Source organism: Kwoniella shandongensis, chromosome 10 (assembly GCF_008629635.2).
Source record: "Kwoniella shandongensis chromosome 10, complete sequence".
NCBI classification, from domain to species: domain Eukaryota; kingdom Fungi; phylum Basidiomycota; class Tremellomycetes; order Tremellales; family Cryptococcaceae; genus Kwoniella; species Kwoniella shandongensis.
The window spans coordinates 109,261-121,764 of record NC_089296.1 but is presented as its reverse complement, the minus strand read 5'-3'; the positions used below and the strand labels follow the sequence as shown (position 1 = coordinate 121,764).

The following is a 12,504-nucleotide window of genomic DNA, read 5'->3' as shown; positions in this document are numbered from 1 at the left end:
CCGCTTTCACATGCTACCGCCTCCTCTGATCTGCAATTAGATTTCGCCCTCTTCAACATCATCTTTCTTCGCCCCTGAAGCAGAAGATAATCTCCTCCTCTGTAAACGAGCATCGTTTCACATGAGCTATCGATGCCTTTATTCGCGATGTTCTGCAATTTGACTCACCTTGTATTCCCTATCTTCAGGTTCTCTCTCCCTCTCCCTCTCCTTGTCTTTCGTACCATTCCTCTCCTTATCCCTCTCCTTATCCTTGTCTTTCCTATCCCTATGACCATCCCTATCATCCCTATGACTTCTAGACCGGTGTTCTTTCTCCCTATCATATCTCGAACTCGACCTCTTGTCATCGACCTTGTCTACATCCATCGCATTCGCATTCGCATCCCCATCGCGAGCTTTGCTGCTTGAATATCGTCTTTCTTTATCTCGAGAATGGTCGTGAGAACGGTCGTGTCGATCTCTGCCACCTCGAGCAGAGCCAACATCTGACGATTCGGCTTCGCGGAGTTTCTCCTGGATCAAGTGAAGATTTCATCGTCAGCGATCCCATATAGATTTTGGCGAGAGATAGCCCAAGCAGTAAAGCACACTCACCTTTTGACGAGCGACGAATTTCTCGAAAGCGGCTTTACGGTCTTCTTCATCTGTGATATCTTTGAACTCCTGGAGATCCTTCATGTGAGGGACAGCCTAAGATTAGACGATTGTGTCAGCTTGCTCTCAAGCTCAACGGTATCGTGTCGAAGCAAGCTCACCTCGTCGTACGTCATTTCCAGGTCGATATGCCTTTGAACCTTCTTGAGAGCGTATCGGAGATCATCAATTCTGTGTCGCCTCTTTCGTTCAGCTCGACGGCCTTCATCCTCTGCAGCTTGCCTGAGTCGAGCGTGAATCTGCGCCATACGTCGGAATGTCAGCATAAACCAGTCTTGAGATCGCAACGTAGAGAGATTCTACCACACGCACCAAGTCGTACACCTCCTTCCTTAGCTTCTCCTCGATCTGGCTTTCAATATGAAGCTCCTTGATCCACCGTTCCACCTCTTCCCATTTAGTCTCCAACTTGATTGTCTTGCCCTCTTTACTCAATGCCCTCTCTACCTTCTCTGCCGCCCTCTCTACCTCCTCTCCGAGATCGTCCACTGCGTCCATCCAAAGATCCAAAGGACTGGATCCTTGCAAGCCCAAGAGGGCTTGATAACGCTCATCGTTCCTGAATTTGGGGTAGACATCTTTCCATTTGCTCAACCTGGTCAATTCACCCTTGGTCTCGAGTTCGGCGAGAAGAGCCTTGAACCCTTCACGAGCTTTTCGGGCCTTTCGAATAGTCTCAATTCGGAGTCTACGAGATTCCTCTTCATGTTCCTGTTCGAGCTGTCGAGCGTAGTCATCATATACACTGATCATATCGATGGTTTCGATCTTCTGAAGGTCTTTGTCCTCTTTGAAAGTTGGTGAAGAAACGATGAGATCGTGAGCTGCTCGCCATCGCGTCGAGACGGAAATCTCGAGGTTCCGGACGAGAGATGACAGAGTCTTTATATTTCGATCACGTAGCTCTCGACCAGCAAACTGATCACACTGTCAGCTGTCCGCACGTCAATATCGCGAGTTTCTCAGCTCACCTCCTCAGCCCTCCTGAGATCATCCACATACTCCTCCAAAACCAATCTCCTCTCGTCTTCCTGTGCTTCTCGCCAATGTCGATCGTGAGCAAAGACCTCGTTCGCAGTCTTCATAGTCGAATAACTCTTGATCTCCGGCGAGTGTGCAAACATTTTGTGGAAGATGGGTCGCAGACGGGCGATTCTTGCTTCTTTGGTTGCTCGTCGTTCATCAACGATATTGCGAACGTGCTGTACGGAGATCAGATATCAGTACATACGCCTGCTGGACGGCGCAACGCGTAGATGCAACTGACCTTTTCGAAAGCTGCCTTCTTCTCCGCAAGAGTCTCCAGGGCCTTGTATAGTGGGTCCATGATGATCTTCCTCATTGTTTGATCCCATGTAGAGTTCTCATCGATACCTTCCCTCTTCAACAAGTAGATGAAAGCTTCTTCAGCTTTGGCGTGAGTCAGAAATCCACCTGGAGGCATGACGAAGGGTTCGATCTTGGGTGTGGCTGCTTTAGCGGGTGAGGCTGAGCCTCGAATGTAAGGTGATGCAGAAGAGCTTCCGCCTGGCCCGACGTAAGGAGCGATGGCATTGGCTGCTGATGCACGAAGTTCTCGAATGTCCTCAGGGGTAGCTGATCGGGAACGAGGAGGCGTAGGACTAGAGTTTGAGAGCACAGTTCAGCTTTGTACCCAGATCAAGTTGGCTGATAAGTTGAACGAACCTTGCCAGACCCTCGGCCTTTCTCCTCTCCTTCTCCACCTTGTACGCTTCCTCCTCATCGACCTTCTTCTTCAAATCCTTCAACTCGGCCGGTAAATCCCACTTGGTCTCCTTCGTTGCCGAATGAACATAGTACGGTCTTCCATTGGAGGTATATTGTTTCCACTTCGTTTTAGTGAGAGCTTTCTCAAAGGGCGTTTTGAGCTCGTCTGGTTTCTCCCAAACTGATTGCTTTGTGACGGAATGAGACCAGTATACCCTCCCTTCGGCGTTTTTGTATTCACTCTGCAGAAGGCGATGTTAGCTCTTCCTCTTCCACATGAAATGGGTGAGGACTTACCCATTGTGACTTCTTGGTCGTCTCAGCTGGAGAGGCTGACATGGTGGGTTAAACAGGCTACAATGTAGAGACGTGCTAGCAGAGGAGAAATAATGAATACAATGAAAGAAAGGTAGAAGATGTTGAGATAACCCAGGAATGGGTTTCGGACGCAGGTCCAATCTCCGCGGGATAACCATTGACTTAGGCGCGCGAGATCATCTGGCTGGTCGCAGCGCGTCGATCATCGGATGAGGCGCACGGACGGAACAGTTAGTCTCCCTCCGGAGTTCATTGCGGCTATCTGTTCATCATTCAATGGAATTAATTACGGCAAGGTCGGACCGGTACATGATTGAACCGAGAGATGTCCAGTATGTGGAGGATGACTAGCCAGTCACAGATCCCTGATCGCGGCGAGACATAGCGCAGAGGGTGAGAGCGTGGGGGGAATCAATCATTGGCAGCTGACCATACGTCCCCCCCCCCTCTTCCCCCCGCGTCTCCCCTCGTCGTTCTCTCCCCTTCCATCGCTTCATATAATAACCGTACTCTTCTACGCAGAACCAGGATTTCAATCCCCATATCTTTGCATTATATAATCTTATATAAAGGTCATCTCATCAGCTCTTCCCGCTCTTGTCTTCTTCTTCTTTCTCAACATTCTTCCTATCTTCTAGTACTTCTGTAAATACAAGACCAAGAGATACAAAATGGCTCCTACTTTCACTCACGAGTTCAACCACGCCGCCTTCAAGGGCAAGGTCGAGGTCCCCGTCGGTCTCTACATCAACGGTGAATGGTCCACCTCTACCGACAGCAACGCTAAGACGATCGAGTAAGTCTCTCTCCACGCCTGTCGCTTAGTCTACGCCTGAGACGATACTAATCTATCTCTCGTGTGCAGCATCTACAACCCCACCACTGGCGAGGTCCTGACCTCCATTCCCGAGGGTATGCCCTCTGATGTTGACCGCGCCGTCGACGCCGCCCACAAGGCGTTCAACACCGTCTGGGGTCTCAACATGCCCGGTTTCAAGCGAGGAGAGTACCTCATCAAGGTCGCCGAGTTGATGGAGAGAGATATCGACATCCTCTCCAGTCTCGAGTCCCTCGACAACGGAAAGACATTCTCCGCTGCCAAGGGCTTCGACGTCACTGAGAGTGCTCGAGTCTTCCGATACTACGGTGGTTGGGCTGACAAGATCCACGGAAAGGTCATCGAGGTGAGTCATTATTGCGCCCTTGGATATCCTGTTCTGCCATACTGATAAGCATCGCTCTTCACAGACCACCAGAGCCAAGCTCGCTTACACCCTCCACGAGCCTGTTGGTGTTTGTGGTCAAATCATTCCCTGGAACTTCGTGAGTCCCCAGTGCCCAATCTCGGAGACCCACCCCCTCTGCCCTTCGGTTATACTCCCGGTCGTCGTGCCTGGCTAAACGGATAATTGTCCCTTAGCCCCTTTACATGTTCTCATGGAAAATCGCACCGGCTCTCGCTACCGGATGTGCCGTTGTCATGAAGCCCTCAGAGCTCACTCCCTTGACCGCTTTGTACATGACCAAGCTCTTCGACGAGGCTGGTATCCCCGCCGGTGTCATCAACATCGTTACTGGGTGAGCTTGTTTACAATATCTTGGTCATGAAGGTTTGGCTAACATGACCTATTCAGTTACGGTCACACCGTTGGCGCGAGCTTGGCTGGCCACCCCAACATCGACAAGGTTGCTTTCACCGGTTCTACCGCTGTCGGCAGAAAGGTCATGGAGGAGTCATCAAAGTCCAACATCAAGGCGAGTCAATCTTCTCGCTAGATCTACAAGCTGTGCTGACTTCCCCACAGAAAGTCTCTCTCGAGCTCGGTGGAAAGGGTTCCAACATCATCTTTGCTGACGCCGACTTCGACGAGGCTGTCAAGTACGCTGCTCAGGGTATCTTGTGAGTCTCCCATGGATGATCGGTAATACCAGGGATTCAGCTGATCCGGGCATTTAATTCAGCTTCAACCACGGTCAGACTTGCGTACGTGTCGATCCCCCGTGTGGCCCCTTTTTAGAATTGCGTGAGCCCCACTAACTCGTTCCCGCAGTGTGCCGGTTCAAGGATCTACGTCGAGAAGAGCATCTATGAGAAATTCACAGAGGCGTTCAAGAAGACCACCGCTTCCCTCAAGGTCGGGTAAGTTGCTTCTATTTTTTGGTCAGCCGAATAAATCCGAAGTAGCTGATTGGTGGGGAAAATCAGTGACCCCTTCGAGTCCTCTACCTACCAGGGTCCCCAAGTATCTCAGACTCAATACGACCGTATCATGAACTACGTCGAGTGCGGCAAGCAAGAAGGTGCTACTGTTATCACCGGCGGTAAGCGACATGGCAAGACCGGTTATTTCATCGAGCCGGTTAGTTATATTTCCGATTATACCCATATCTTGCGCCATCCCCAACAACATGTTCTTAATGTGATCGAGACTAGTGTGCTGATCTTCAGTTTAACAGACAATCTTCGCCGATGTCACCGCCAACATGAAGATTGTTCGAGAGGAGATCTTTGGCCCCGTCGTCGTCGTCTCACCCTTCGAGACTGAGGAGGAGGTCATTGAGGCTGCCAACGACTCCGTCTACGGTCTCGCTTCTGCTGTCTTCACCACCAACATCAGCAGGGGCACTCGAGTCGCTCAGGCCCTCAAGGCCGGTACCGTCTGGATCAACTGTTACAACGAATTGCACCCTCAGATTCCCTTCGGTGGATTCAAGCAATCTGGTGAGTGGCACCTATTTGTGGCGTAGGAATCTAATTCTGACGATGTGTCTCACGTGTGAATAGGTCTCGGTCGAGAATGTGGAGAGTACGCCCTTGAGAACTACACCGAGGTCAAGTCTGTCCAGATCAACATCTCCGGCAAGTGTGGTCTCCCCGTTTAAGGAGTTTATCCGAGTAAGAAGAACAAAAAGGCGTGATATCAGGATTTTATGTGCAGCAGTTTCTTTAGGTTCTCGTTGGGTTCGGTAGTGATACGTACGATCTATGCAAGCTCGTTATGACTCTTGCAATCGTGTGAAGCAATTAAGCATATAGACATATCGGTGTACGCCGGCACAAGTCATAGAGTACACGGTCAGTGCTGGTATGGTGGAGTCCTGGACGATAGTGTCGGCGCGTGCTTTGACGTTGGACCGCAGTGCAAAGGTCCGTCAAATCTTGACTTATCGCTCGGTAAGAAGCTCTGGCAACTGCCTGGCAGGTATGCAGAACATCAATAGGCAGTCCTTTGAGCGACATGACCCCCGTTTGGAACTGACCACCACTGATCCATAAATCTGATTGTGGGTTATATTGCATGACAAAACGTGTTAAATATGGGCCTTCGTGGCTGAGTTGGTTACAGCTTCCGACTTTTAAGCAAAAGCTTGAATTTCATCGGACGGTCGCGGGTTCGACCCCCGCCGAAGGCTTTTTGTGTTCTCGTGGACGCTTTGCTTTTTTGTTGCAGTATGACCAAGCGCAAGGCTCTTTCTTCTTTCTCTCCATGCTGTCTATGCGACTGCTATTCATGCGATTGTTTGTCGCAGTGCATACCGTATTTCTTACTTGCATGATATTGCGCACTAGGAGTCGTTAATGCATTATCAGATGGTTTTTTGGTCTTATCGATGTTTTCTACAAGTTGAGATATCTGAATCGCGCGCCGATCGCTGATACTGACGTCAGGCACTCGGCCGGTTTTTGGTACAACTCGAGATATTTCCAAGCTTGATCATTATCGTTGTTCTCCTTCTTATCGTCAACAATCCTCTCGATCATATCATTTTCACATAGGGGTAATGACCCCTCCACCTCCTACCGCGTTGAGACGGTTCATCCATACTTCCCGATCAGTTCGTTTCCCCTCCTCATCACCTCCACCTTTAGGTTCACCGTCACCTTCAGCTTCAGCTGCAGGTCGACCTGCTCGATCGAGGAGTTATAAATGGACGAGAAGAGTTGCGGTTGTAGGAGTGGTAGGCGGAGGACTGTATTTCGTGGATAGGCAATTCAATGCTAGTGCTATTAGTAGAAGTCTTAGAACAGCATACATTGGGTGAGTACAAGCATGGCGTCACGATCGGTGAGCAACGCTGATGATGGGTAACTATGTGACACTCAGAATTCTATGTACATTAGATTGTGAGTCGTTCTTTCAACGTCGGATCTTACAAACATTGGACGTAGACCGCATTTGCTGATTATCTCCCTTATCTTCTTAGACAAGATCAACTTCTCGCCTAAGAAAGCGGACAAGATCGAGGCGTTACATGAACGAGTCGCAAGTAGATTAGGATGGGTCATTGATGTCAATCAAGGACTGTATCTCAAGCTTGGACAAGCGTTAGGTGAGTTTCTCTACGTCATAGCCTCGTCCCCCTTAGGGTGATGGGTTGCGCTGTTGCATCCCAGAGAATCATGGCCAATCCTATGATCTTGACAATGCTGATCGTACATATGATACACAGGCTTGCAAGCTGCTCTTCTTCCTAAACCGTATCGAGAAGCGTTCGGACATGTGTTTGATCGTGCTCCAGCTGTATCATATAGCGAAGTCCTTGGAGTGAGTGATCCCTTACATAGATCGGTCTCCCAACGCTGATGACCCAACCTGGCCCGCCCCTAGGTATTTCAAAAAGATCTGTCTTTAGACCCTTTAGAGATTTTCGAGACATTCACCCCAGAACCGCTAGCATCCGCCTCGATCGCACAAGTACACAAGGCGACGTTGAAACCTGGAATTGGAGGAGTAGGGCATGATGGTGGTGGGACGGTAGTGGCGGTGAAAGTGCAGAAACCAGCGATTGAGAAGCAGATGGAGTTGGATCTGTTCAGTTATCGGTGGGTTTGCCGAACAGATTGTATAGGTGGGGAGCGAGCTGACCACATGTCATTGATTTAGATCGCTGATGTGGCTCGCTGAGAAACTGTTCGAATTGCCTCGTAAGTGTCGTTGTACACCCCGATACGTCTTATACTGACGATGCCTTGCTTCTAGTTTACTTTGCGTAAGCTGCTTTCAGGTGTTTGTTGTAGCGAGATATCTTCCCCTCTAACGCAATCGCTACAAAGTGCCGATTACGTGTCCACACAAATGCGACTCGAGACATCATTCACCAATGAAGCCAACAACGCTCGTCGATGTGCTGAGCTCTTGTCTCAAACGCCCGAACTCAGAGAGGACGTCTACGTGCCGAGAGTGTACGGAGAAGCAGAGGGATGTAAGCAGAGTGATCGAATTATGGTGATGGAGTGGATCGACGGATGTCGGTAAGCTGTCAATGACTTCGTTAATCAGTCACCAGGAGCTGACTTGCATTTGGTCGATAGACTTAACGATAAGAAACAGCTTGAAGATTGGGGATTGGACCTGAGAGAAACGATGGACCTTGCCATATCGACTATGTCCGCAATGACCTTTTCTTGGGGATTCATTCATTGCGATCCCCATCCTGGAAACTTGCTTGTCCGACCACACCCTACTAAGAAGGGAAAGCCACAGCTCGTGAGTCAGGTTGAAGCGTTGTGGTAATCGCACATGAGAGCAAGAATGCTGATCACCGCAATCCATCGCCTGCAGGTGCTGATTGACCACGGTCTGTACATCGATCTGCCGCAAAAGTTCCGGGAAGAGTACTGTACGCTTTGGCGATCGTTGTTCGTATTGGATGTACCAAAGATCGAGTCGATTGCGAGGAAATGGGGAATTGCAGTAGATGCGAACCTGTGAGCCGCCTTCAGACCTTTTTCGCTTTACGGGTACAGGATTTGTAGCTGACATTCTGTGCTGCTCAGATTCGCCTCTGCCATCTTGCTGAGACCTTTCCAAGTGAACAAACACAAACACAAGAAGGAGGAGAAGAAGGTCCAGACTCAAGAGGAGAAAGAACAGTCGGCATACGAACAGCAGGTAGAGCTGAAACGAAGGTTGAGGACAATGTTGGAGAATGAACAGTTGATCCCAAGGGTGAGCTGATCAGTTTGCAGTCTGTTGCGCCGCAAGCTGACGACTGTATCATAGGAACTGATCTTCTTGGGCCGATGTCAAAGGATGATGCAGGCGAATAACCAGGTGAGTGACGATGGTACTGGCAGAAATTGGGAGTATAGCTGATCATCGCACAGCTTCTCGGCTCGCCGTCGTCACGAGTCAACCTTACAGCTAGAGTATGTGACATCATTTCTCTTACATGTTCACAACGTCCTGAATGCAAATCTTGTTCGCTGACAAACGTTTTTTTGCGTTCACAGTGGGCGTCCATAGGCTACACTCGTTCTGTCACAGGATCCAGATCACTTCGTACCGTCGGTACATGGACATGGTTGAAGGATCGATATCAAGACGCTCTATTCCGATTCACATTGAGTATCGTTGATATCGCATTCTGGTTCACTACACAAACTCAACGTGAGTCTGCAGTATATCCCTTTCTATTCAATGGTTTCTAGCGGGGCACGAGGCTGAGACCGAATATCGTTTAGGTGTGCTGCCGAAGGAGAAGGGAAGTTGGGAAGATAAGCTGCAAGCTCAATTCGAGACGATGGCCAAAGAAGAGTTCGGTATCGAGATTGACGACAAGGTGTTCTTGGGTTGAGCGAGAGCATGCACGCGGGATGTCATCTTTGAAGCGGTGTCATAGCCTCGTAGTGGGTGGGTGGATTGGTGTGATCTGTAGCGAGTATCTGTGTATATTTATTCGGTTAGACGTGAGGAGAGATCTTATCATATAGTGTAGACGGACGGACAGATAGATATACAAAGCATACAGTACGAGTACATTGTTGTCTTTCTATACATGTTATCGTTGATAATGCATAATGATGACTTAGATCAAAATACTCCTCTTTTGCGCTACTCTGATTTTGATTAACCCAGTCGCTATAGCGTGATCAAATCCCCTTGACAAGCTGGACAACAGAACATGATTTCGTCCCCAAACTGTTTACTATGTTTCCAACTTGATGTCCTCCCTCCTGCTGCTGCTGCTGCTGCTGAGACACTTGGCGTACCAATCTCTGATGATCTCCCATCCCCATCTAACGTTGATGAATCTTCTTCGCCCAGGGTATCCATCTTTGTTGACGTTGACGATATGTTACGCGGTTCCATTCTCGCTTTGAGAGCGTTGAGCGATACTTGTCTCTTATGTCTAACACTCGCAGGTAAGATCGCATCGACAGCTGCGTTGGCCCCACTCCTCTGCGACGAAGGTCTATTCGGACTGAGTAAAGGAGGGATCAGTGCTGAGGTCGAGCCTGATCCTGATGGTGAGGGATATTCGTCCGCTGGTGAGAGGAAATAGCCCTTCGCTCCTCCAGGTCTGGAAGTTGATCCTGAAGCAGAGGGTGAGAATCCACCTAGAGCAGCCAAGGCTTCATCTCGTTCTTTCTGAGCTACAGCGTAAGAAGCTTGAAGATCGGTGAGCTGTTTTGAGAGAGAGTGGAAACGGGTCGTTGAGGTATGTAAGGATGATTCGAGATTCCTTATTTGGGAATTGAGGTCCGAGATCGCTAGAGCATGAGCGGATTCGGACTCCGGTTCGGGTTCGGAACCAGATTGTATACCGTCAACATCTGATTTCGGGGCTACCGCTACTGCCTCTTTGGCCGTTTCCAACTCCGCACGCAACGTCTCGATCGTACTCTCGTTCTCGGTAGCGATCACCTGCGACTCCTCCAGTCGGTTTTGTAATGCCGAAATGACCGTCACATCCCTCTCAATGGTAGATTGAGCATCGGCAAGCTGTTTTCGTACATCTGGTAATTGTGATTCGACAATCTCCAACTCGTCAAGTCTGAAGGATTTTGCTCGGTTCTCTTCTGCCATGGCGGATATTTGTCCGTGCAGTGACTAGACACAACACCATAACAATCAGCCAACGTCCCGATCGTATTGCACACAACAACAACGCTGTATTGCTTTGAGTGCCAATTATCAATAAACTCACTCGTGCTTCTTCCGCTTGAGCTTCCAGCTCCGCTCGTTGCTTTTCCCACGCTTTTGCTTTCACCTCCCAGCTCTCCACCTCCTGCGCAATCTGCACCTTCTCCTCCATCGCTTCAACGACCTTGCCCCTAACTTCTTCTAGCTGCTTCACCAACTCATCATTCTCACTCTGTAACGCTGTCTTCCGCTTTTCAGCAGTCTCGGCGCGTTTCGTAGCGTTACCCAATTTGCTTTTAGCGCTTTCCAGTTCTGATTTCGTCGATGCCAAACTCGATTCGAGCGTCTTGAGCTCAGAGGAAGACTTTTCGTGTGTCGTTTGTAATGTGGAATGTGTAGTGCTGAGCTCCGAATGAGTGGATTGGAGAGCGGTATGTTCTGATGTGAGCGATTCGTGGGATTTCTGTAGCGTTTCATGGGCCGATTGAAGATCTGTGAGTGTCGTGGTGGTGAGCGATGATGAAGATTGTAACGATTCCAGATCAGCTGTAACTTTATCCAGACTCGTTGTCAACTCGGTGTTGTTCTACAGTCACTTTGTCAGCTAATAGTTCTGATGTCCTTGGTATAGACACGTCAACTCACCTGCCGTAATCTCCCGACTTCAGCTTCTAAACCCCCTTCTCTGCCTCTTGATCTTTCAAGTGCGACCTCCAACTCATCCACCTTCTCTTTCTCCCTCTCACCGGCCGTCTTCAACTCATTCTCAAGCTTTTCCTTCTCGCTACGCAATTCATCTCGCTCAGATCTCAACGCTTCTAGCTCTTCTCTGAGCTTGCTAACTTCCTCTTCGAGACTTCCAACCTTGGCGGCACTTTCTTCAGCCTCTCCCAGCTTCTCTTCTAGATTCTTCTTTTCTTCTTCGAGCTGGGCTATCAATGTTCGTCCCTCGACAAGCAGTTGCGAGTCGCCCTTCGCTGTAGCTAATTGCGATTTGACATCTGCGAGCTGGGATTGGACGTCTGATCGCTCGGCAATGAGGAGTGAAACGGTCTGTTGTAGTGTGCTGAAAGACTCAACGGAAGGTGACTCTGCGAGGGTCGGGCGACGGGATGGGGTCGGTTGGTCATTTGGGTTCGGCGATTTTGATGCGGCTGGGGATGTAGCTTCTTCCCCCTTGGTTTCCTCCTTCTCAGCTTCTGCTGTCTTTCCCTCGGCCTGCTTGGGTTTCTCCTTTTCTTCTTCAGCCTTAGCTTCCGCTACTTCCTCTTCCCTTTCCTCCACAGGTTTTGTCTCCGCAGGCTTCTCGTCCACTTGCAGTTCCGCGCGCACAGAATCGTCCAGACTCAAACTCGTTCGAGCAGAGGGTACTGTGGTCGTGTCTGCGAGTGTGGAAGCAGGCGAGGAGGGAGCGATCGATGGAGTCTCGGAGGAAGCTGCGTTCGACTGAGCTTTCTTCTTTGCTTTTTGTCGTTGTGCCAGCTTAATCAAAGGAGTACAATATCAGTAACCGTCTGGACATCGTCACCAAATGGAGAGGAGGAACTGCCTAGAGCTCACCAGCTTTTTGGCTCGTTCGGCCTTTGCTTTTCGCTCAGCGTCAGCGTCCGACATAATGGGCAACGACTTTTTGCCAGTGGGTGCAACCAGCGTTGTTCACGAGATGCTTGGTCTGACTTGCTATCGTTGTATCAACGCGTGTTATGCTTTATATCTTGACTATATATGAACACGTCGAAGTATCGTCACTCAACGCTACGCTACTTGGTAGAAACGTGGTGAAACTTGATTGTCAACCCCATTTTGCTCATTTGATGCCGATGCCGATAGCGCCGCATGGAAAAGTCTGAACAGAACGCTGATGAACATCCATCGTCCTCGCTTGTCACCATCTACTTGACTCCTTGCCTCACCTTACACAGGACCACTGGTA

The 12,504-nt window shown here is 49.5% G+C and overlaps 4 protein-coding genes and 1 non-coding gene across 5 annotated transcripts; 3 read left to right on the top strand and 2 right to left on the bottom strand.

Annotated features, from left to right (window-relative positions):
• Window positions 1–36: 36 nt before the first annotated feature.
• On the bottom strand, window positions 37–2,724 carry CI109_105454 (uncharacterized protein; the record flags this gene model as incomplete). Its single annotated transcript, XM_032003353.1, has 9 exons — window positions 37–99; window positions 169–516; window positions 598–693; window positions 759–896; window positions 970–1,575; window positions 1,629–1,859; window positions 1,925–2,279; window positions 2,344–2,627; window positions 2,683–2,724. The coding sequence occupies 9 exons, from the start codon at window positions 2,722–2,724 to the stop codon at window positions 37–39; spliced, it is 2,163 nt and encodes a 720-aa protein (XP_031862211.1).
• Window positions 2,725–3,374: 650 nt separating this feature from the next.
• On the top strand, window positions 3,375–5,586 carry CI109_105453 (uncharacterized protein; the record flags this gene model as incomplete). Its single annotated transcript, XM_065967662.1, has 11 exons — window positions 3,375–3,499; window positions 3,569–3,887; window positions 3,952–4,026; window positions 4,124–4,281; window positions 4,338–4,458; window positions 4,509–4,603; window positions 4,666–4,687; window positions 4,755–4,843; window positions 4,910–5,063; window positions 5,161–5,425; window positions 5,489–5,586. The coding sequence occupies 11 exons, from the start codon at window positions 3,375–3,377 to the stop codon at window positions 5,584–5,586; spliced, it is 1,521 nt and encodes a 506-aa protein (XP_065823734.1).
• A 439-nt stretch (window positions 5,587–6,025) lies between these two features.
• CI109_105452 lies at window positions 6,026–6,117 on the top strand. The gene has a single exon. It is a non-coding gene; the product is annotated as a tRNA-Lys (tRNA).
• Window positions 6,118–6,486: 369 nt separating this feature from the next.
• On the top strand, window positions 6,487–9,282 carry CI109_105451 (uncharacterized protein; the record flags this gene model as incomplete). Its single annotated transcript, XM_032003351.1, has 15 exons — window positions 6,487–6,743; window positions 6,810–6,829; window positions 6,910–7,035; window positions 7,156–7,250; window positions 7,314–7,528; window positions 7,590–7,630; window positions 7,686–7,695; window positions 7,760–7,957; window positions 8,018–8,192; window positions 8,268–8,413; window positions 8,483–8,654; window positions 8,709–8,759; window positions 8,813–8,854; window positions 8,939–9,095; window positions 9,170–9,282. 15 exons carry the CDS (start codon window positions 6,487–6,489, stop codon window positions 9,280–9,282), a joined length of 1,818 nt encoding a protein of 605 aa, XP_031862209.1.
• A 284-nt stretch (window positions 9,283–9,566) lies between these two features.
• CI109_105450 (uncharacterized protein) lies at window positions 9,567–12,185 on the bottom strand (the record flags this gene model as incomplete). Its single annotated transcript, XM_032003350.1, has 4 exons — window positions 9,567–10,538; window positions 10,636–11,157; window positions 11,217–12,053; window positions 12,132–12,185. 4 exons carry the CDS (start codon window positions 12,183–12,185, stop codon window positions 9,567–9,569), a joined length of 2,385 nt encoding a protein of 794 aa, XP_031862208.1.
• Between the last annotated feature and the right edge of the window lie 319 nt (window positions 12,186–12,504).